The sequence below is a fragment of the Lathyrus oleraceus genome, chromosome 1, assembly GCF_024323335.1.
Source record: "Lathyrus oleraceus cultivar Zhongwan6 chromosome 1, CAAS_Psat_ZW6_1.0, whole genome shotgun sequence".
In the NCBI taxonomy this organism is placed as follows: Eukaryota; Viridiplantae; Streptophyta; class Magnoliopsida; order Fabales; family Fabaceae; genus Lathyrus; species Lathyrus oleraceus.
Window position 1 is genome coordinate 452,810,227 of NC_066579.1, and position 25,035 is coordinate 452,835,261.

General features: G+C 34.4%; 1 protein-coding gene and 1 non-coding gene across 2 annotated transcripts; both read right to left on the reverse strand.

Annotated features, from left to right (window-relative positions):
- Positions 1-3,127: 3,127 nt before the first annotated feature.
- Positions 3,128-5,732, reverse strand: LOC127083674 (uncharacterized). The gene is made up of 3 exons (XM_051024011.1): positions 5,492-5,732; positions 5,083-5,415; positions 3,128-4,098 (listed from the first exon to the last, which is right to left on the reverse strand). The coding sequence occupies exons 1-3, from the start codon at positions 5,582-5,584 to the stop codon at positions 3,274-3,276; spliced, it is 1,251 nt and encodes a 416-aa protein (XP_050879968.1). The 5' UTR covers positions 5,585-5,732; the 3' UTR covers positions 3,128-3,273.
- Positions 5,733-5,970: 238 nt separating this feature from the next.
- Positions 5,971-6,044, reverse strand: TRNAV-AAC (transfer RNA valine (anticodon AAC)). Its single transcript has one exon. It is a non-coding gene; the product is annotated as a tRNA-Val (tRNA).
- Between the last annotated feature and the right edge of the window lie 18,991 nt (positions 6,045-25,035).

The following is a 25,035-nucleotide window of genomic DNA, read 5'->3' on the forward strand; positions in this document are numbered from 1 at the left end:
TTTTCTAAAAATCTGATGTGATCGATATTTTAAATTTATTCTCAGAATGGCGCTATGGTGTTTTTTTATATTTTTTTATTTTTAATTAAAACATACACGTAGATTTTTTTGGAAAATCGACGTGATTTCTATTTTGCATAGAATACTTCAGAGAACTAGACTCTAACTTTTCATTACCTATCAACGCTCTAACTTTATATTGTCATTCTCTTCGTAAAAGCCTAGGTGATTTTCATTGTAACTGTCATAAAAACTCTTCCAACAGTTGGCATTCATCAACACTCGAACATCAAAAGTCATCACGTTTGAGGTACGTTTGTTCTTCTTTTTCATGTTCGTTCTTCTTTCAACAGTAGGTTTATATCACTGAAATGTCTTTAGTTTCTCTTGATCATTTGTTTTTCCATTTTGATCACTGAAATGTTGTTAGTTAGTATGTTTCTACGCGTTTTTATCATTGAAATGATGTTAGTTAGTATGTTTCTTTATTTAGATAGTCATGGTCAATTCGACAAGCACCTCTCATACAACATTTGTTGCAACCTTTGTTAATACAAAATGTAAAAAAAAAACCAGAGGTACCACGATGTATATCAAGGTGAAAAAAGCCCAAGAAAAGGGTATTCGCTACCTGGTTACAGTTAATGTTGCAATCAAAAGGGCTTATGGTGAAAATGTTGAGGACTTTATGGATTACGTTGCGTTATAAGGTAGAAGTAACGTGATTATTTTTGATAGATAGTTGGCACGATGTTGACGATGATTTGAAAAACAACATATGGACCGATATTGCGATATTTCTTTTGAATTTTTTGATTTGTTTTACAAGTATATATCATCATTTATTTTTTGTTTAATACTAATAACAATTGTGTTGTATAAACATATGAGGTGTTTAGTGTTAGTCCGGATGATAGTATGGTGAAAAAGAAATAGCTTACATATGCTGATGAATGTTGGAGGGGATTTAAGACATAACGCACCCGTGATTATTTTACTCATCCATGAGATGAAGATAAGTCTGAAGATAAGCCTCCATACTTGATGTATTCATTTATTCATCAGGATGTTTAGGAGAAATTTGTAAAGTCTCGCACCAATCCCGAATTTTTGGCTAAGAGAAAAAAAGAAAAGGATAATAGATCTAGAAATATCTATCCACATAGGTTATATTGTGAAGGATATGAAAAACTTGAAAAAAGATGATTGAAGAAAAAAGAAAATAAAGGGAATTGGAGCTGAGAGATTATATAAGCCTTGGTCGCACTCCATCTCCACCATCACACCATGAGAAATGGAAGATGACACGTCAAAGAAAAGGCGGCGGATTCAGATCATAGGCTACGTGTGAAGTGGTTGAAAAGATTGTAAATAGATACCTTTTTCAACAATATTTATTTTAGTTAAATCAATTTGATAAAGATGAAATTGTACATGTGTTGTAGGACGTACTAGTTGAACAATTCAAAGTCGGTCTCTTTGTTCCACAAGATCGTTATGACATCTTGGTAGAAGCGATTGGAATTGAGGAGCATCATAGGCGTGTCTGTGGTCTTGGAAGAGGCGCTGGCTTTAAGTCACATTTTGGATCATCTAAATCATACAAGTAAACTGTAGGGAATAGATTGAAGAATAGTTTCTATAAAGGTGACGGAGGTAAGAGAGAAGTGGATTCAGGAGGAGAGAGAGAGAGTTTGTTATAGCAGGTGCGGAAGACTGCTCAGAAAGAGTAAGAGGAGCAAAAGAGGTTGGTCGAGGAAGAGCAAAGGAAATAGAATGAGGAAGAGTTTGAGAAGATGTCCGAAAAGTGCTAGAAGTATAAGTATAAGTTAAAAAATTTGTGTTGTTATTATTGTTTGTGTATTTTAATTTTTGTATTGTATTTCTCATTGTTTTTATGATGCAAAATTGAATCACCGGATCTACTCAACCAAACAATTTCAAATACTCAGTTGTACCTTCATGATAAAATTATGGATCGTACATATTGTTGTGTTAAAGTGGGTACTCATCATCCAAGTCCCATGTCGAGTAATGTGGAGAAAAAAAAAGAAAAAAAGAAGAAAAAGATTATCATAAATATAAAGAGTTAGTTTGATTTTATTCACCATAACATTTTTAGTTTATTTGTGTATGGAGATTTGGATAATCATATGTCTAGAAAGAGAGTATAATTTTTTCGTACAAAAATTGTGGTGCATAGAATTTACAATTTTTTCATTAAAAAATTATGGTGAATAGGGTTTTTTAAGCTTATTTAATGGACAACATCCTAATAAAACAAATAACTATAAATATTATTTAAGGAATAATATTTACAATAGGATGACGGAGGTAGAAGAAATATAAAATGGACTACAACAGAAATGGTACCGGAAAAGGATGGTCAAAGAAGTTAGAAAGAGGGTAGAGTTTGAGACATCGTAAGATTGAATTTGATTGATAATGATGTCAATAATGTAAAACTGAAGGAGGGAGAAGATGAACGCCGAAAAAAAGCTTTTCAAAAAAGCGAAAAAATGGAAGGATCCGTTACCTTTAAGGCACAAAAGACACAGTATCTTTGGTTTATTTTGCCCACTTTTGATGAAAGAGAAAATGCAGAAACAAAGAGAGAAAGACCTAAAGACACCATGCCTTTGGCGCCTTAAAGAAGCAGATCCTTCCCCCAGATTAAAAGGTTGAGAAGGAACATTGGTTAGATCTCATAGATCTGCATCATCATGACTTATCAAACCATGGAAGATACAATTGGTCAGCTCTAATAAGTTTAAGAAAATCAAATCAATTTTTTAATCTTTAGAATTTGTAGTTTTACATGATAAGTATAGGCTTCAGTAACATTACCTAGACAAGTATAAACTTTTTTCCCATTTGAAAAGTGAAGCATTGGTTGGGTGGGAAGCCCCAAATTTGTGTGGAAAAAAATCTGAAAACTTCTTCCGAAGGCATGCCATCTCTTGACCAAGTTTTTTCTATCAACCAATAATTTCTAAATGTTCAAGAGTTGCCTTGAATAAATGTCAGCCTAAGAGTCCATAATGATATCTAGAATTGAACCTTCTTACTCTTGTATATTCATTTCTATTGTATTGATAATATTACAATCATCAAAATCAGAAGCAAGTGGACAAATAAAATAATTTTCTTATTACTCGGTATTTTTACAAGGATCTTAACTATGGCATAGTACTATATACATCAAAGGCAAAATCAGAATCTCATATACAATTCCTTTGGATCAAGGGTACAGAAACAAACCCTATGCATAAATTACAGTGCAAATGGGATTGAGGGAGGTTGAACAATTGGTATCTTTGACATGGTTGCATTTTTAGTCAGCATACCTAAAGCCACACTGTCCTCCAAAATTACAGGGTTTACTTGCATGACTCTCTCAGGTATGACTTTATCACCATCAACTTTAGCCAGCACCTCAAAATGCAACCTCACAGTCTCGGGCTTAGTCCTCCATTCTGAGAAACCCTCAAAGCTAATCCCATCTCCTTCTTTCAGCTTCTTCTCCGCCTGAAATCCTATCTTCACAAAAGTCTGAGCAGAAACGTCTGCCTTCAACAATCTGAAGGAACCATTTTCGTTAGCCTTAGGACCGAGCACGGAAGATAAGAGTTTCTCAAAACCCAACAAGTTGGCATTTGATCCATTTAGGGAGGCAAGAGGCCACAATGCAGTAAACTCGGTTGGAGTAAGGAGAGTCGGGGCTCCCTCTTGGAGATCGACGGTAGAAAGGGCGTCAATTAACTTGGCTTTTGATTGAGATGATAACTCCACAAGACCAGGTGCAAGACGCTTGAGCTTGAGCTTGTTATTTGAAGAGGTTGATGCAGAGGAAGGGGCTTCAAGTGAAGTAGGACCAACAATGCGGAGTGAAAGAAGGGGATCACTCTTGCCAAGAGAAGCGTGGCGGAGATGCTCAGCCAAGGCGAGAAGTCCAGCAGCAAACCCATTCTGTGTTCGGTTCAAGGGCAGAGGTAAATTAAGAGGATGACGAAGACTCACTGATCTTGCACCTTTCACAGTAACCACTGCACCATCAGCCAAAACCACTTTCTTCAACACCCCAGCATCCACATCATGCTGCAAATACAAAATCAACATCAAGTCAATTTCACATTATCCACATCCAACTACACCATTTGAATTCAACTCCCTTACCCTATACAGTACACACATTTAATCTTCACCATATCACCAAAACAATTTTCTTTAACATATTCCAATCATAAATTTAGAGAATGAAATAAGTGTCACATAAGGTAATATATAATAACTGTATAATTGATGAAGACAGGTTCTAATCCGCCCCAACATATCAAATGTCTCTTATCATTATGATCAAATCTTCAAAGAATCAGAAACCATTATTGAATTTTTTAATGTAAATTGGCGCAAAACTACACAAATTAATCCTACATATCTCCATACAAAACATTATGAGTGTCAAAGCTAATAAAAAGACTAATAGCATGTTTGGTTTAGCTTTTCACCAATCAAACTCACGGTCAAATGCCACTCTGCCGTGATTTTCTAGAAGCTCCAAAAGGTAGCTTCTGTGTAAACGTGAAAAGCTACCGTGATTTTTTAAAATTCAACGTTAAACCAAACATACTATAAGTCTGCCTCTGGTTTAGCTTTTGGAAGAGCCAAAAGCAATTCTAGAGGTGTAAAATGGATTTTGAGGTGTTCTGAATTGATTGTGTCTCCCGATTCTACTTGAAGCTAGAATTTGTAGTTTTTAAGTGTAACCATGATTTTTACATTGAAATTTAATGTTCAACTCAATTTTGCATTAAGTTATTTAAACATAAATGACTTTATGTTCAAAACATTCAAGTCACTTTTAATCTGAATCAGTTTTATAAAATCAATTCACTTAAAAAATCATTTTTTTTCACGGCAAAACCAAACAATTTTATACATACAATACTCCAGGTGTTCTTGGTTAACCCTATTATTGTTTAATCAGTTAAATTAAACACATAGATATTATTTCTAAGTTAAAACCAAATATAAGAAAATGTCAATGAAATAGTTAAGGTATGCAATTATAAAGGGACTTACAGGGAGAGAAATTCTCATATCATTAGCATCCTGAATCCAAAGCTCCATGGGACCAGCAAGCTGAAACGGAGCCAAAACGGGTAATTCATTCCCGGAATCCTGTTTCTGAACCAACGCGTTTTGTTTCTCAGCCCGAAAAATCGGAAGATCAACATAATCCCAATGTTTGGTATCTTCAAGAAGCTTAAACGGAATAACCTTATTACCAATTTCAACATCGAATTGATATTCTATCGAATGTCCAACCTGAGCTTCTCTCGGATCAAATCCTGTAATCTTGATATCATCTTCTGGGGCAAACCCTAACCCTTTCACAATCGATTCCTTCAAATCCTGCACACACAAAATTGTTAATTATTTAATTATTATTTAATTGAATTTGGAAGAGAACGTGAAAGGGAATTATTACAGAAAAAGCCTTGGGATATGGAGGATTGGAGTCGGAAGCGAGTGATGAATTGAGGAGAAGAAAAGCGATTCCCAAGCAAATAAGCGATTTCATGATGATGATGATGATTTTACGAATCGAAATGGTTGAATGAACTTGTTTTGTGTTTTTTTTTCGTTTGGTTGATTGGAATTGGTTTGAGGAGTTACGAACGAAGGTAAATAATGGGTTCGGATTTTTGAGTGGAAGGTTCTCGTGTGATGACGTGGACCAATCAGAATGGAGAAAGTTATTTGAGAAAGGATTTGATTGGTTCAGATTCGTAGAGAGAGAGAGGCGCGTGGAAAGTGGAAAAAAGGGAAGGCTTAATTTTGGGAAGTGCTAATTACGCGCCTTTGATATCGGTGTGAAATGTTGTTATCCACGAAAATGTAATGCCATACGACGACGTTTTGTTGTATTCCAAAATCATAAAAAAAATGAAATTATGAAAAACAGAATGGCTTCGCCCGGACTCGAACCGGAGACCTTCAGTGTGTTAGACTGACGTGATAACCAACTACACCACGAAACCTTTTTATGTTAACTTGTTTACTTTAAATTATTTATAGTAACAATAGTTAAATTTTTATATATGACAATTAATCTCTTTTATATATCTCTAGTTATAAGCATTAAATAGACTTTAAAGAAATTTGTGTCTCTTTAATTATAAGTCTTTGTCTAATTTACAAAATATGTTTATCATTATTTTTAAAGATATTCTTTATTTATTAATACTGGTACTTAGTGGGGAGCCAGGTTTTAGTCTAGAAAGTAAAAGAAAAAATTAAGATGAATTAAATTAATAGTGTGAAACAAACATTTTAGAGAGGATTCAAAGTGCAACTTATATACCTTTTTTTTTTTTCCTGCTTTTTAAACTTTTTTTAATTTTGAACCATATTTGGTTCCGCCCTAATTAGTTTTACATATAATAATAAATAAAATGTATTTTAGAAAGATTAAAATATGAAATAAACACACTAAATTTATCATTTTTTTTATAAAAGAGAATAGCGTCCAAAAAAATAACAATAAATTACGAAGTTAAAAGAATATTCCTTAACATGCAAATTATGAATATGTCATAAAAACTTATTTTAGAGTTCTTTAAAGGAGTCTCTAAAACTAAAAGATTAGAATAATTCATAAAAATACAAAAGTTTATAAGCCAATCAACAATCCTATTTCTTTCACACCCAACAATTTCTCCTATATCCTTATAAGCACCATCACTATTAACTTTAGTCACTATTTACTTTAATATAACTTTCTTGTGATTCCTTTCATCCTAGGTAGGTAGAGAATGTCATTAAATAGAAGGCTTCTATGGAGAGGCTCAAAGCTGTATTTTTCAATATCTTTGACAATTATTTCGATTAAGAAATTTGAATGTTTAGACTTTGGAATTCATGAAAATATTGTTGATTTATGTGTTTGCATATGAAGCTAATGATTCTAGTGTTGTAGGTTGTTTTGATGTTTTGATGAGGATAATTCTTATGCTTGTTAAAGTTAGTACATCTCTCTAACTCTCTAATAATGGTGAATTTGAAGATATTGTAAGCCTCATCAAGTAAAAGATTCAAGGTTCTAGCGAAATGTTTATATGAATGATATATTTGGAAAATATATTCGAAGCTTCAAAGGTTTGAAAGAGAGAAAGTGTGAAAGTTCATTGGACCGTGTTTGTCTGAGTGACCAAAGTATTGTGAAAGTCGAAGAGAGACTACTAAGATACTAATGTAAAATCACTTAAAAACATTTTTAAGGCCTATCTAATTGATTAGGGAATTATAAATTTGGAGTTAGTTTACAACTGGATAATCAATTAACCTTAATTCTCTAATTGGTTATTTTGCTTTGTAACGCTCATAATTGATTGAAACAAGGCTCATAATGAATGTCAATGACTAAATATCCAAAGCTTCCATTTATACCTTGAACCACAAATTATTTGGGTGCAATAATCGATTATCCTAATCAATTAGTACATTAATTTGGCACATAGACTGTTTCCTTTTTTTAGCCATATTTTCGTCTACATAAAAGAGGCATCTCCTAAGTAGAAAACACACCAAAATTCAAAGTTTTCATACTTCTTACTATTTTATTACTCTCCTTCTTTCTAAGTGATATTTTTCTTTTCACCAAAAAGTTGTCTTAGTGCCTTGTGAGTGAAAGCTACTCGTGAGGAAAGTTTTATACCGGTGTCGTATCATCTGTTGTTTATTTCAAGAGTTGGATTCTCTTGAAGGTTCTCTTTTGGTTCTAGAGATAAACCGGTATATATATATATATATATATATATATATATATATATATATTTGATTCTAGAACTTAGCCCGGTAAAGGTTTTGTTTAGTTTTTGAGATTTGTCATTAAAATCTCTACTTGGTTCCTGAGTTTAATCCGTGGAAAATCTCTTATTTTAGTAGAGAGATAAATCAATATAAAATCTCTCGATTAGCTTGTAACGAAGTTTCGTGGGCATAGCCTCTAAAAGCTCAAGTCATTATTAAAACTCTAAAGATTACCTCTTGAAGACAGGAGTGGGCCAACATTTGGATAAACCCGTATGAATCTCAATGCCATCTTTCTAACCTTATCTCTTTACTTTCTGTCATTTACTTTATTATTTTCATTTCTTTCCACTGCTTTTCTCTGTGTTATTTCAAAACTAACACAAATTTTTATTTTAAGTAAGCAACTATTTAAATTAATCACAAATTTTAAATACCACAATGCCCTATCTTCTGCTTAGAGTTATTTGTTCAACAAGTAGCATTAAAGTCTAATTCTTGTTAAAGACTAACACTCTCAAGATGTAGGAAATGACTTTAAGTTATTCACTAAACAAATCCTCATCCTTTAATGGAGAAAGGTATAGTTTATGAAAATAGAAGATTGATTTCTTCATCAAAGGGATGTATCATGGTATTTAGAAAGTTGTAGAGGAAAAACCATTTATTCTTACACACAAAGTTGATGGTGTTATAGTAACAAGCTTGAAACAGATTGGGTCAAAGATGATAAGGAAAATGTGCAATACATTTTGAAAGCGAAAACTGCAATCACTATTTCAAAATAAATATGGGACATTCTCCAAATTACCCATGAAGGAACTACTGGGGTAAAAAGGGAAAGATCGGGCACATTAAACGATGAGTATAAACTTTTCAGAATAAAACATAAAGAGAACATCAGTCAAATACAAACACGATTTACCCATATCGTGACTCAATAAGCAATAACTTAGATTTGATGATACCATGATTTTAATGATGATAACACTTGAAGTGGTTTTGATGATAATAACACTTGAAGTCAAGCAACAACTAAAATTAACTCGACCAGTCAAAGATGCACAAGATGGTTGATCATGATATCCTTTCGAATCAAGCTAGATATTTGTGCATAAAGACTTAGAACTTATGATCATAATTGGTTTAAATATTCAACATCCCAAATGATGACAACTAGTAAGTGTAGCGGTACAAATTTTGAGATTAAGCTATCAATTAACTTAATTCGCAAAGCAAGAGTCGTCACCGTGCCTTTATTGTTTCCAAAGGAAAAGGGGAAAAGTACGAACAAAATCCAAGAAAGTTTTAAAACAAAACTAATAAAAGAGAACAAGGGGTCTGAGGGTTAGTTATGCAAAGGGAAGGTATTAGCACCTTAAACATTCATGGTACTCCATGGGAACCTCTTCGAAATTGTGCATATTTTATCTTTAAAAATGGTGTTGTTTGCAAAAGATTGGGGAGATGAGAAGAGAAATATTTTTATAATTTTGTGTTTGCCAGGACTTTCTGAGTCTCATGCCTACGTACTAACAAAGTGCAATGGAGGATCAAAACTTCGTAGTTCTTGGTAAAAATAACAAAAGGAGTTTGTTTTGATTCATTTTGTATGGGAAAAACATTTTATCATTTTAAGGAGAATACTCAACTAGTCACCCACAAATATGAGAACTTTGCATCATCATGAGAAAGGTTCCAACTTGGATAGGATCAACAAATATGCCACTATCACCCATAGATGGAAAAGAATTATCATCAATACTACGAAGATAGGAGAATTATAACTCAACTATGGAAGTGACTAATATCTAACGCCTTGAGAAGAAGTTTAAAAGGAAAAATGCACAAGGGCATAAAAATGGTTTAAATGAGTTAGGCATTTTTAGTCTTTCGAAATTGGTCTAAGTATGCTTAAGGTGGATTGACATTTATTAAGAAAAATATTTTGAAAATCACTTGAAAAAAGTCACGGTTTATTGAGAAAAAATTGTCCAAGTTTAAAACAAGAAGGTTTTAACAAAGAAGGAAGATTTTTAAAATTAAAGAAGGGAAGGAGAAGAAGAGACTATCCTAAAGCATAAAGTAAAAGCTAAAGAAGAAAGATAGCAAGCTAAAGAAGAAGAGACATAAGTCAAGCAAAAATTCCCTCCTTTGAATTAAGCCTCAAGCAAACAAAATAAGCAAATAATAATCCATGTATTCGATGAAATCAAAGTAACAAAGCCAAGTCTTCACAGGGAAGTCCACAGTCATAGGTATCAGATGAATTCCAAGGTCTCAAGTCACAAGTCCCAAAGTAAAGGTCAAGATCCTAATTCTAAGTCCATAACTCCGCAATGATGTTAAGGATAATAACCACAAGTCCATGAATCAAAATAAACAAGTTCCTTTTAGGGGTGTTTTCCTTTATTAATGTATTTTAAAATAAAATGAAAGTCCAAATGGACAAAGGAAAAAGAGCATAAACATAAACGAAAGTCCTCATGGACAAAGAGCAAATACAAATGATACGATATGAAATGCTAAACATAAAACATAAAGTAAATGACATAACATAAAAGCATAAAGGTAAATGACTTTGAAGTAAAAGTTAATACAATTAAGGTGTTAGTAGAAGATGTTAATGAAGGTGAAAAGATGTTTTGGTCATTTTTTGGAGAGCACTCAACCATCCACTCACAAGCATGAAAATATGAGCCTATACATCATTTATTAGAAAGGCTCCAACTTGGATAAAATCAACAAGTATACCACTAGCTCTCATAAATAGAAAAGGAGCAACATTTTCACACAATACCATGAGGAATAGGAGACTTACAATCTCACTTATAAAAATGTCATTGCCTTTGGGACAAATTTAGCGCTATGTTAAGCAATCATAATTGGACTTATGTAGAAGTCACAACTATCTGAGACCGGTCAATAATAATGTTTGTGTTAATACATGCTAGAGGAATGATATGCAAATCATCCTCCTAAAGCTATGCCACACAAGAAAAGAAAATGAAAGGGGGTTATCAAACACAAAGGCCATGAGGATGGTTCATTACTTCAATCCACATTTCATGATACTTAGGACAAACTTATGCATCAATTCAAAGTACCTTAAATGATTCATGGTCACTTAGAAGATAGATTTGAAATGATGAAAGTTTATCAAGCACCAATTCACACATCATGAACAAGATGGACACAAATCCATCAAATTGATCAAAGGGAAAAGAAGGACATGAAGAAGAATGAGACAAGAGAAGTTACACCCAAATTGAATCACAAACTTTATCAAATCATCATTAAAATCAATCATCCATTTTGGTGGATCAGAGTTTTCATCCCATAAACACCGAAGATCCATTGAGTTTGATGAGACTTGAAGTCAAAATCATCATGATCCAAGGCCAACAGAAGTCCACAAGGTCAAACAAATTTAAAATGCAATTAAATGAAATAAAAATACATTAAAGGTATTTTTAAATGATTTTTAAAATGGAAAATCCACAAATTCCTTCAAACCACCAAATAAATGGCCAAGAAAATTACGGAAGGTTGTAAATAAATTGAGAAACATATAATAAAATTTTCAGAATTTAAAATTGCAGAAAAATATTTTTAAACCAATTAAAATAAAGGATAAAAGAGAAAATTCATAAAAAATAGAAAATCAATGAAATAAAATGTGGAGACTAAAAATCAGATAAAGAAAAATAAAAGAGAATTTTAGAAATTATTTTAGGATTTTTTGGATAAAAAATAAAATTACTACGAATTTTTAAAGAAAAAGCAATTTAAAATAATAAAAGAAAAATGATTAAAGTCAGAAAAAACCAAGAGCGTTGGATCACGCCTCATTAATTGACGTGGCAAATCCAACACTCCAAATGATGAGAAACACGATGGAATGCGCTGCAAGCCAAATACAAGATCCAGTTTGAATTTAACCCATCAAAACATTTCAAAATGCCAACGTGTCTGGTCCAAACTCATACCACCTGAGAAATACTTCGGTCATCTTCTCTAGTGAGCTTTCACCAGAGTTTCATTGTTTGGTAACTTCAAGACACGAGACCACCACCATTGTGATCCTCTTCTCATCCTGAATTCAACCTTATATTTCAAATTCATTTATGTGAACTGAGTAGAGGGAATTTCAGAGAAGTTTCATAAACAAGCAAGCCACGAAAAATAAAATTATATGATGAACATGATCAATCAACACCAGATAAGTTAGGGGAAAACATCAGAGAGTGAAAGACTACATTATGGTAACTTGTTTGAGTTTAAATGATGCTCAGAACTACCTTGTACATATGATGATCAGAAGTTGATGAAGCTCAATCTGGTTAGAGCAATTCTGAAGGTCTCAGAGCTTGGGAATTGTTGTAAAAGTTTCAGAGAATGTCGATGGAGCTAATAGAATCAAGAAAATGGATTGAAACTGGCTGAAACTCAAAATCCGATAGTTGAATTTTCTGGAAAATTTTCAAGTTGCAACAGGGGTTTCTTGGCTCTCCAAAGCTTGCAAATGAAGGCACCAAGTTCCTCTATTTATAGGGAAGTTATTGGTGATCTCATACGTGCCAAATGAGGCCCAATTCGTGCAAAACCATTTTGCTCAGAATGTGTGGAAAGTGTGACTTGTAATCCATCAAAACTCAGCCAAATAATGTGTTTTAAGTACCAATTAACTTCTGGACACTTGATTAAACATGTTTGGGACCAAAACACTTGCTAATTTGGCTTGGAATTGAGTTTAGTCATGATCAAATTTCGGGCAATGGTGATTTCTTCAGTTTCAAGTCATCATGTTCAACTCAATGAGGCATCCTACTCAAGAGGCTTTATGATCCCATTCTTTTTGCAATGTGTTAACATCATGGCCTAGATTACAATGAGCCAAGAAAGGTTGCATTTTTATGTTTGAGCAAAAATGTATGGTGTGTTGAAGTTGTCATAAAATATTGGTTCCATAACTTAGAAAAATTTGAGTGCTTCATGACTGAAAATGACCTATAATGTCCCAATGAATTCCATGGCCTTTCAAGAAGAATTTGACCTTGGTCCTTAAAGAAAACTGTAGAGGGTATCACCAATGGCACTGTGCAAAAAGAATCAGCTTCATGTGTTAAAAATTGAAGAAGTTATGATCTTTGAAGGTTGGCAAAAAGTCACTTGAAAATAGGTCAAATTTCACTAAGTCCACAAATGACCTATAATGTCTCTAAGCTTTTGATGACCCTCCAAGCATAATTAGCTCTTTCCATGTAAAGATAAGTTGTATAGTATGTTGATAAGAGTCATATGCAAAAAGGGTTATTAAAAAATGTTAAGAAATGAAGGAGTTGTGATCCTTGGAACCTTGACTTCAAAATATTGACTTTTAGGTCAAACCACTTGGAACAAGCTTGTGCACTTGAAGTTTTCTTGCATTCCAAAGCACATGGGTGATCATATAAACTCAACATGAGGTGTCCTTGATTGTCTCTTGATTAAATAACTCAAAGCTTGATGTTGTTTATTGAAGAAGGCATGGAAATAAACACATGAACCTTTTGACATTCCTTGAGAAGTAAGCCATAAAACTTTGAGATGCTCTTGATTTGAGGAGCCATATCTTGCATAATAAACTTAAGAGAAAAAAGACATATTTTTGATATTTTTATTAGTGGTTAGATAAGCAATAAACACAAAGTAAAACATCAAGAGGTGCTTGGTGATTCCTGCAAGAAGCAAACCCAAAGGTGGATGGGGGGAAGGATCAAAATGTGACCTTGTTTGTATGCAAAAGATGCAAATGAAATGTGGGATCTTAGGGTTAAAAATTAGGGTATGACAGTAAGGGAATATCTCAAGCATGATCAAGAAGACTCATGGTTCTTGTGTGATGATAATGTCAAAGATAATGTTAAAGACAAGGGCATTTCTAAAAGTCTTTGTTGGACATATGACTTCACACACAAGATGGGGGTGAATTTTGTGTTTCATAAAAACTTGAGTTTGAAAAAAATTTAGGACTAAAGTCAGAGTTTGAAAACATTATAGAGGAGTTTAAGAGATGATCAACATAAGTAAAATTGCATAAGGTAAAATGAGAAAACGTAAAGAGTTTAAGGGAAGAGAGAAGAACACTAGGAATTATACAGGTTCATTCAAAAATGACTTGGTCTTGTCCCCAAGAGTTGATCTTGAGAGTATCCAATTAAACTTAAGAGATTTTAGTAGGTTGAACTCTCGAACCCCCTTATACAAGGAAGAAGTTTATGTCTAACTTCCAACCAAATAACAAACAAGGAGAGAAGTAGTGAGTCTTCCTTCCAAATGATGGATCAAAGTGGTTAGCCTCATTTCCACAAGAAACTTTGAGCAGTTAGTCTTCAAGCTTCAAAATAAGATTTTGCACGGGTTGATCTTGAACCTTAGATAGATTTTAACATCAGGCTGAATTCGTGAATCGAAACATGGTTTTATGTCGAGCTAACGAAGAACCTGTGAGATTTTACCACCGGGCTGATCTTGAACCAAAATAAGCTGTAACACTGCGTTAAGCTATAATTAAAACTTATTTTTAAACCGGGTTAACCAATAACCTATGAGATTTTGAGGTGCGGGTTGATCTCGAACCTAAACAGAGACTTTATAATACAAATCCTAAACCAAAGTTGTTCACAGGTTTAGCTTTGAACCCAAACAATTAATCCTTAAGTTAATAAATTGTCCAACCAAGGTAAAACCAAAATTCCTTGTTGAACTTACAAAACTACCCTTCCATAATTACAATTTCCTCACTCGCAAAATGATTTTATCGAAAGCGCTACGACTAAACTTTAGTGAGAGAAAGCAAACAAAAATAATTTTAGAGAAAGGGTGAGAAGTGAGGAATGAAAGCTCAGATTTGTGGATCTGAAAATATGTGGGAAGGGAACTCTATTTATAGGCTAGAGGTTGACACAAAATAAGAGCTAACCTCATTCTTAATTCCATTCTCCTCACAGAACCTTCTGAACTCTGTGGAGTTGAACTCACCTCCACCATCAGTTCTGAGAATTTTTAGCTTCTGTCCACTTTGTTTTTTTGCCTTCACCTTGAACTTATGAAACTCAGCAAACATCTCATGCTTAAACTTAATGAGTGTTACACATGTCATTCTTGTGAACTCATCCACAAATGACACAAAGTATTTGTTTCCTCCAAGTGAAGATACTGCAAATGGTCCACATACCTTAGAATACACTACTCCTAAAGCATGTTTTGCTCTTGGAGCTACTTCTGATGCAAATGGAAATCTAGGTTGCTTACCTTTCATGCATATCTCACATGACTTCTTAGAATTCACAATCTTAGGAATGCCCTTAGCTTTTTAAGTTTAGATAACCCAATCTCTTATGACACGACTCGCTGTCACCGATGACTTCTCGGCAAGTGTATCGATAATGTTGCATTAATAAAAAAATATTGATTCCATATGGACTACTATTTAACAACACAATAGCTATGCAATTATAAAAATTAACGATGGGGTGTAAGTTGGAATGCGAGAAAATAAAAGTTATTCTGAGTTAATAAGAACGTAGTCAGGTTCTGTATATAATCTCTTATTTCTTCCTTGTTGATGTCTAATGCATTACTTGAATGAGAATATTATTATATTTCCACGATGAATTAACACAACCATTATACTCAATTCCTTGGTGTATAGCTCACTAATTACCACTCGGAGTCTCCTATCCAGATTCAACCAACGTAAGTGAAATTAGGCGATGCACAAAACGTTAGTTCAACTGCCACTACTCGGGGTCTCCTATCCCTATTCAACAAGCATAAGTACAACACTTACCCTAGTTCCAATACATAGACTAATGGTTAGTATTTCATATGTGCCCAAGATCAGATTAAAAGAGTATCTCACATAAAAAGCATTAATAAAAGTAAGCAATTGAATAGAAATATAACTCCAATTATTCAGACAATGATAAATTAAACATATGTCACAACAAGTTTAAAATAAGTTCATCAAATAAAGCCTAACTTAGAGATATTTGGCTATTCATAACGATACAATCAAATACAAATTGATTAGATGAAGATTCCATCTGAAAATCCTTGAAGAACTGGCCTTTAATGACTTCCAATGCTTTCAAAATCTCCCTTTTGGTGCTATTTACTGTCACTTTCAGTCTCAAAATGCAGAACCCTTGAAAAGATTCCAAGAACTCCCTTTTATATAAGTCAAATAAGCCTAGGACGCGTCAAAATAGGCCCAGAAAAGGACCTATCACGCGCGTGATAACTTACATCGCGCGTGATGTTGACTTTGCTTTTCTATCACGGGTGTGATGTTGCGCGCGATTCCAGTAGCTACACATTTTTCTCCTTTTTTCCATCTGATTTTCACTAAGTCCTCATTTCTTCATAATTAGTCATTTTTGCATCTTTCTTTGGCCTTTATTCTTCATTTTTGCCCCTCTTTAACTTGTTTTGATCCGTTTCTTTGACCGAAAACATGTAATGATAGAGTGTCATCAGTCACCTTCCATATTAAGGTACTTAGTTTCAGTTGTTTCCACATTCACCTTGAATGTTCTATTGCTTCCTTATTCAGACTGCATAATCAGCTTCTAATCAGAATCATATAACTTCAAGAGATTGTCCTTCATAGTAACTGAGAAACCTTTCTCAATTAATTGACCTACACTCATCAGATTTCTTTTCATGTCAGGAACATACCAAACATCCTTGATCAAAACAATTTTGTCATTCTTCACTCTAACCTTGACATTTCCCATTCCTTCAACATTCATATACTTATCATTAGCACATCTGATTTTTGTTATCTTACTAGAGTCAAAATTAATCAGCCATTAGTTGTTTCCAATAGGTGATTTGAGCAGTCAATGTCCATATACCACTGGTCTACCAAATATCCATTATTAGACTAAGAAGCCATCAATAACACAAGTTCATCATCTGAATCTCCTCTGGCTATGTTTGCTTCTTCTGATTTTCTTTCCTTGTTTGACCAATAGTCAGCAGCAAAGTGACCAAACTTACAACAGTAACCTTGAACCTTCTTCTTTTCAAACTTCTCGTTTTCCTTCCGATGTTTCTTCTCATCAGAGTTGAAGAATTCTGACTTCTAATAACCACCGTCGTGCCTCTTCTTGGCCTCTGACCCAGACTGCTTCTGATTTTTCTTACCAGAAGACGCCTTCAGAGCCAACTCTACCTTTCTTTCAGAGGTTCTCTCAGTCAGACGTAACTCTTGTGCCTCTAGACTGCTTTGCAACTCTTCAATTCTCATGGTGCTCAGGTCCTTAAAATGTTCAATTGCTACAACAATATAATCAAATTGAGGAGTAAGAGATATCAATAGTTTTTCAATGATTACTTATTCATAAAGAATCTCTGCATAAGATTTCATCTCATTTATGATCAGAATCACTCTGGAGATGTAATCTAGTATCTTCTCATTGGTCTTCATGTTAAGATTCTCGTACTGCTTACACAGAGATTGAAGTTTCACCTTATTCACTAATGCATCACCTCCATAGCAACATACCAGTATGTCTCACACATCCTTTGTCGTCGTCGAATCAACGATCTTCTCAAACACATTCACATCCACACACGGATGGATGTATAATAGAGCTTTATGTTCTTTCTTCTTTAGCTCTCTATGCATGTTGATTTGTCCCTCAGTTGCATCCTCTGCATAACCGTCATTGACGAGATCAAAAATATCTTGAGCTCCAAACAACACACACATCTGAATCATCCATCGATTCCAATTATTTCCATAGAAGACTGGAATCTTAGTATCCTAGGTACCGTTTATCTTCGATCTCATGCAAGAATTCACTAAGATCTCACCAAACACTCGTGTTTCCCAATCCCTCAGAATCGAGAAATGTGATTATGTTATGATTTTGATCGTAAATTTAATGTGAATTCAAGAAACGAAATCAATCACACCTGCCTTATGTACACTCGTGTTTGTCATGGTGTTTCTCGTGGATCCGAACTGGAGTTCTAAATACCAATTGTTAGCACACAAGAGGAAGAAGATGAAGATGGAAGAGAGATAAAAATTTCTAACAAACTCTAATAGAAAATTGAAATTCTGTTATGATCAAGATTACACCTTTTAAGCTAAAACCATACTTGATTTCTATACTATTTTAAAGTAAAATAGAAATTCAAATACAAGTTAAATTAAACTTAAATACAACTGAAAATAAATTATAACTATCTTCCATCACAAATTTATCTCTATCTATCTCAACATTTTCTTTCTCTTATTCTTTTTAAGATTATTTTTTATTTCTTCTTTTATATTGCACTTGTTTTAGTTGAAGGAGAGGGAATGATGGAAGGAGAGAATCCAATGTGTGGTTAATGCAGTTTGAAATATTGGTTAATGCATTTTAAAGATTGGTTAATTTGTTCCCAGCCATCAAAACAAAATATTAAGATCTAAAGAAAATCTAGTTAAATACAAATGAGCAGATGATACGTCTGGTGTAATGTTTCACAAGTGATTAGGCAAACTATTTGGTCATCATATATCATAATCATAATAAGATCACAATCTTTTTGTGGGGACTAAAATTATTATAAAGAAATATCGACAGCGAATATGCGTATATTGCTAAAGTATAAGATATTAGATACGGTATTTGATTAAGACAAAACTTGTATAATACTTAAACTTTGCAGTTTGCATTACAAGTTAATATAATATCCTCTATATGTAAATGTCATGTGACATTAAGCTTCGAAATTCGAATACCAACCTCTCTTCATTTTATATGTTGTTAACAGAGAATATTATGAATAATTTATTTCCCCCCAAGTTTAGGGGAGGGAACAGAATAAATGGATATAAACTATTCAATTGAACAAAGAGAGATATAATTTTTTTAACGTGTTTTACATATATGTAATTAACAAGTAATAATTATTCGTAAGCTCTACTTCTAGTGGCAATACTAATATTATTGGGTTGAATATTATAAAAGAATAATTAATTAGAATAAAACTTGCGTGCGGTATTAAAAAATTTTTTTTATTAAATTTAATTATGTTTAATATAAATTTTGTAATTATATTAAGAATTTTATTAGAAATAAGATCAATAAATTATATTTTAATAATTTATATTAAATTATAATTTAGACAACAATATAAATTAATCAAAATATAAATGGATATTTTACTTGAGAGTAAGTAAGTTGAAAGTGACATTAAGACTTTATTTTTTTAAAATTTAAATACCTCTAAATGTTTGAATGAGATAATTGAAAATTTTAAAGAAATTTATAATTTTAAACAATTCAATTGATTCAATTGAAACAAATTTGCTTTTAAATTATTTTGTTTTGATATGTATTAAAATTAATATTTGTTAAAAAAATTTAGTCATTTTTATAAATTTTAAATTCTTGAGTCAAATTTTAAACTTAAAAAATAGTGGTTAGTTTGTATCTTTTGAAAATTAAAAGGATAGATTTTTTAATTTTAAAACTCACGAAGATGAGCCTTCGTTTAGACACCCACCACTATCTACAATGTCTGAACAGGAAATGCTTCCCAATTTCTAACTACTACAAGCTAATCTTGGCATGTAGGAAGACAATGATTTACTGAGCAATGTTTACAATATGGTGCAACAACATAATTCATAGGCTCTGGTAGATAGACTTTTCAAAATAAAATAGAACCTACAAAATTTTAACGCGAAGAGCAACACAGGGCAAAAAAACCACCTCCCAAAGAAATCAAGTTGTCATTCCAGAACCAGCCTTAATTAGAGCAGAAACGCTGCGAAAAGAAATCCCAATGTCACCAAATTGTAGCCACCATTAAAAATACCATATTTCTTCTCTCGATCATGAAGGATGAAATGGTAATCATACTCCCCTAGAGGTGCGCCATCCTCGTAGAAGGGGGAGATATATAGAAGATGTTCCCATCATAAAGTGGAAGAGAAACCCTTTGTCATATCGCATCCTGGATAGTAGGATTTTGAGATCACTAGAGAAGCCACTGAAGCTCCAAATATATAATTGGACTAGGGATCCAGATGAATGTGAAGAGTACATGGACAACCGTTTAGACTACTACCACAACCACATGGATGTAAAGTGCAAGATATTTACATTAACTTAGATTAGATAAAAAAAGGGACCGGTTCAAGTCCTTTCTTAACGAGAGCATAAATTCTTATACCGATCCATTTGAAGCTTTCACCGCCCAATTCACCTCCTAAAAGAGGTAACCCTCAACCATGGTGGTGCTTAATGAGATATCCCAAGGTAAAAATAAATAAACCATGTGTGTGCATTGATCGTTTTACCAAAGTAACAGTGGTTATGAGGGGCTTAGATGAAAGTTTAAAGTGTTGGATTTTGTATTGGTCAAAAAGTACAAGTATGCATGTCACCCTTGGAAATGACAGGGATGCTCAGAGGCCTTAGTAGGTATATTATGTTGTATGATGGTTAAGCTTGCCTACAACGGCGAGAATCCCCACATGGTGGTGTTTATGCTGGTTTTTAGGTCTGGCTCACGTGAGGTGATATACTCTATTTATAGGTGCGGTGTTTTAGGGTAATATGTAAAATGTCATATGTATGAGTTAAAATATATCCTTTCCCCTTGGGGGAGAGGTATTTATATAGGCTTTTGGGGCATAGGATTTAGGAAATCATTAGGGGTGACAATTGTTCCCTCATGACCAGGGAAGAGAGTTGACCACTTATTCTTCAGAGAATCACGGAGAACTCACTATCTGCTAACTAATAGAGGATAATATTACTAACCACATCATCAGTCCTATGGGCGAGACCTCTTGTACTATCTAGATGTCGCATATGAGACATCACTCTTAGGTGGGGACTTCGAAGCCGCCCTTGTTTAGGACTCCAACGAATATAACACTGCATAGTCCTTCAAGCACGGAGATTTGGTAAAAGGGAGAAGTGGTTTCAAGGCTTTTTTCGTTAGAGAGGTACGTCCCTCAGCTGAAGGTGGACTTACTAATGAGAGGTGAGTCCCTCATCTGAATGCGACTTTACTAATGAGAGGTGAGTCCCTTAGCTTAGACCGAGTCCCTTGACTGAAGACGACTTTACTAATGAGAGGATATTCCCTCAGCTTGGGGCGTGTCGTTCAGATGAATGCGACTTTTTTATTAAGAGGCGAGTCCCCCAGCTTAGGGCGAGTCCCTCGGCTGAAGGCGACTCTATTTAATTAGAGGTGAGTCCCTTTCTAAGCGAATGCCTCTTAGATAACTAGACGGTAGAAGGATATACTCGATTTTACTTTGATTGGAGTATGAGACGTCAAAATGTCAATCAATCTTGAAAGCTTTGGTTCTTTAATGGAACAATGAGTGTGATGGTATTTAATGCACCTAGTGGTGAAATTCTTTGGGAAAATCAATTTATCCTCTTTTGTTTACATGTGTCGTCTAGGTGTATAGACTTTCTCGCTTCTTGTGGAAGTTACCCTATTTGGTGGATGTATGACTTATGTTATTGGGTTTTCCCTATATTGTTTCACGAAAATTCTTTCTTTTCTTCTTCTTTCTTACTTATCTTTTTCTAGAAAGACATATCAGTCGAAGGTAATGGTAGGGCAAGTAAGGAACTCACTCTTTTTCTTAGGGTTAAAATGATTTATCTATTTATTTTCTACCCAAGGTATCAATGGGAAATAAAACTAAACTATTTATATTCATGACATTGTGTCCCTATATTCTACTGCGGATACGATCAACATGTTTTGTCATGGCATTAGGTTTTCCAGTACAAGACGTGTGGATGATGTGATAATAGAACCTTGTTCAGGGAGATGTAGGGCACACATGGATGCCTCAGGCGAGTCGTCTGCTCCATATTTTTATATCCACCTTCCCATTATTCACGAGTTGTGGGTTTTAGTTCCATTCACTTCTTTTGAAGTGGATTTTCTGACGGCCATCAACGTCGCCCCTTCTCAGATTACCTTGATTGAAGCTAGCGGAAATATACCTGAATGCATCACACGCTCGAACATACAACAGATCTCCATCGAACTTTATTTATTCCCGAAGGAAAGGGAAAACATCGATAAAACCCGGGGAAAAGAGAATAATTGGGTAAGGAAGTCGATTATGCAAGGGGAAGGTATTATCACCCCTTACATCCGAGATTTATTGTGCAACATTATTATTTGTATTCGGTATTGTAATTTGCATTATGAGTAGCTAATTCTCTTTAGGTTAGGTTGTGTTTGATGAACTCATTTTAATACTGTTGGGACACATGTTTGATTTGCTATTGCTTGAATAATTTAAATTATAATTCTATTCAATCGCACCTTATTCTTAATGCTTTTTATGCGAGATACGCTTTTAATATGAATTTGGGCACATAGGGAATACTGACCATTAGTCTATCTGTTGGACCTAGGTCAATTGTTGTGCTTACTCTGGTTGAATAAGGATAGGAGACCTCAAGTAGTGGATTATGAGTTATTGATCGGCCACCATTTACACTCAGTTTTCATCATCTATCCAGCATGGAATCTTCATGAATCGGTAACTTTTTGCGTTTTATTTTAGTGGTTTATTTAGTCTATTACATTTTATGAATTTCCATTTGTTTTATGTTACATTAGTAGTTTTTCGCCTTTTGTCGCATTTTATGCGTTTCTGTGTAGACTGTTGGTTTCCAGGTTAGATAACAAGTCCGAAAGTGCGTACCAGAAGAATGGAGGTCAGAGACTTAAGGAAAAGCGAAAAACAGGCAAAACAGGGGGCTGACACGGCCCGTGTCAGCATGTGCAGAGCAAGCTATCCTGAACCCAGTAAACAGTGGGCTGACACGGGTGCCCGTGTCACCTGACACGGCCCGTGTCAGCATGGAGTGCCTTGTTGGACCTACATAGGAGCCAACACGGGCAGCAGTGTCACCTGACACGGCCCGTGTTGGCCATTTCGCCCCAATTTCTGATTTTTCTTATTTTAACTCCTTTAGACATCCGGAGGGCATTTTGGGCATTTCGCAGTGTTTTTAGTTGTTTGGAAACTATTTAGTTTGAATTTGGGCACTAAGAAAAAGGACTTTTGGATCGTGAAAAGAAAAGAATACGAAAAGAAGAAGCAACCTTGCAAGGTGTGGAGAAGAGAAGAGATCTTCAAGATTGGAAGAAATTGAAGATCAACTTTCATCAACAACAACTTGTAATGTCTTTAATTTGTAATCTTTTGTCTTTGAATTTTATGAGAGGCTAAACCCCCCAATGCTAGAGGGTGTCCCTGAATTGCTAATGTATGAATATTTTATCCATGTTCTTATAATCATTGGTGCTTTCGTAATTCAAATTATTATACAACGTGCTTAATGCTTAATTTTATCGGTCAAATGAAATTCTGATCTCTGGTTAAGGTTTAGGTCAGACAAACCGCCTTATCACTTGTTGTATAATAAAACCCGCGTTTAATCACTTAGGAATAAGGATCAAACTGTGGTTACTGTAAATTCTTGATAAAATAAGTATTTCTTAACAGCATTTGGAATGACTAAGGAATTAGGAGTGAAATTGCCTGTTAAATGGTTTTGGCTAAGGAATTAGAGAAAACTACTCTAGAGAAACTTTTTTGAATTATAATAACATCGATGTTATATGATATGGAAAAAGTGGAATACACAACAATTCATACACCTGGCCCTAGCATTATTTCTCATATCGGTTAAACTGTTTTTATACGCTTTATATTTTTATTTCTTATCATTTGTGAAAACAATCATCAAACCCCATATGAACTTTTGTTCAATTGAATTATTCTAAAAATTGATACTTTCTACACAGTCCTCGAGATCGATACTCGGGATAACTCCCTTTTTATTACTACATTGGTGCAAATAGTACACTTGCTATTTTACCGATCAAGTTTTTGGCGCCGTTGCTGGGGACTGGCAAAAGTATAAGTTGAAAAATAATTTAATTGGAATTTTGTTGCTCTGCAGCTAAAATTTTTCTGTATTATTGTTTATTCTAATAATTGTCTAAATGGTGTATGCGAGGTAGGGCCTCAGCTGAATTTCTTTTTGACGCAGAACCCGAAAGATTATTGCGTGCAAGACGACGAAAAGATAGGCTGGAACTTTCAGAATCAGCCCCTATTATTTCTGAGTCTGAAAAAGATGAAGTTGTTTCAGTTCATTCGGAAGACTCAGAAGCTGTTTTTGAACCAATGGCTGAACCACAGGGTGAAGCCCCACTACCTCCTGCAGAAAGACTTTTGGGTGACTATGGGGGTGCAAATGCTCCTACTGGAAGGTTAATAATTGTGAACCAACCGGTAAATGTTGATCACTTTCAGCTGCACCCTTCAACGATTCGTCAACTCGAGAGGATACCGTTCTCCGGAAAAATCAATGAAGATGCCAACAAGCATTTACAAAGATTTCAGACCATGACGACATCGTTGAAAATTGAGGGACACTCAGAGGAAGCTAAAAAGTTGGTTATGTTCCCGTTTGCACTGTCGGAAGATGTCGAAGAGTGGTTTTACTCTTTACCCGCGGGAAGCACAACAACTTGGCAACAAATGGAGACAACATTCCTGAATGAGTACTTCCCTGCTTCTGTGTATATCCGTAAGAGATATGATATTGTTAATTTTAAACAGAAGGAAGGAGAGTCACTCGGAGACGCTTACAAGCGGTTCAAGCGATTGTTGGTTGCATGTCCTACTCATAACATGGATGCAACTGAACAGGAGTTGTTAGATGTGGTCTATGCCTTTGATAAATTTAGGCAATATCTGTTGGGTTCTAGATTCATTGTTTATACTGACCATGTTGCTTTGAAGTATTTGTTTGCTAAGCAGAACTCGAATCCAAGACTGTTGCGGTGGATCCTGCTCCTCCAAGAGTTTGATGTAGAGATCTGGCACAAAAGAGGGTGCAAAAACACTGTAGCAAATCACCTCTCCCGGATGTCCCCAATAGAAGAGAATGAAGAAAAACGCCCAATAAAGGATGAGTTTGCTAATGAACACATCCTTGTTGTTATTGGAATGCCTTGGTTCGCAGACTATGCGAACTATCTAGTAGGCGAGGTGATCCCGAGTGAATTTGACTCTAACGGGTAAGAAAAAGTTTGTTCAAGATTGCAGGTTTTATTTGTGGGATGACCCTTTCTTGTACAAGAAGGGAGTAGACGGGTTGGTCA

Coding starts and splice junctions, on each gene's coding strand:
- LOC127083674 (XM_051024011.1), bottom strand. CDS start 5,584: ATGAAATCGCTTATTTGCTTGGGAATCGCTTTTCTTCTCCTCAATTCA. Junction 5,416..5,491: donor CATATCCCAAGGCTTTTTCT/GTAATAATTCCC, acceptor TTGTGTGTGCAG/GATTTGAAGGAATCGATTGT. Junction 4,099..5,082: donor ATATGAGAATTTCTCTCCCT/GTAAGTCCCTTT, acceptor TTGTATTTGCAG/CATGATGTGGATGCTGGGGT.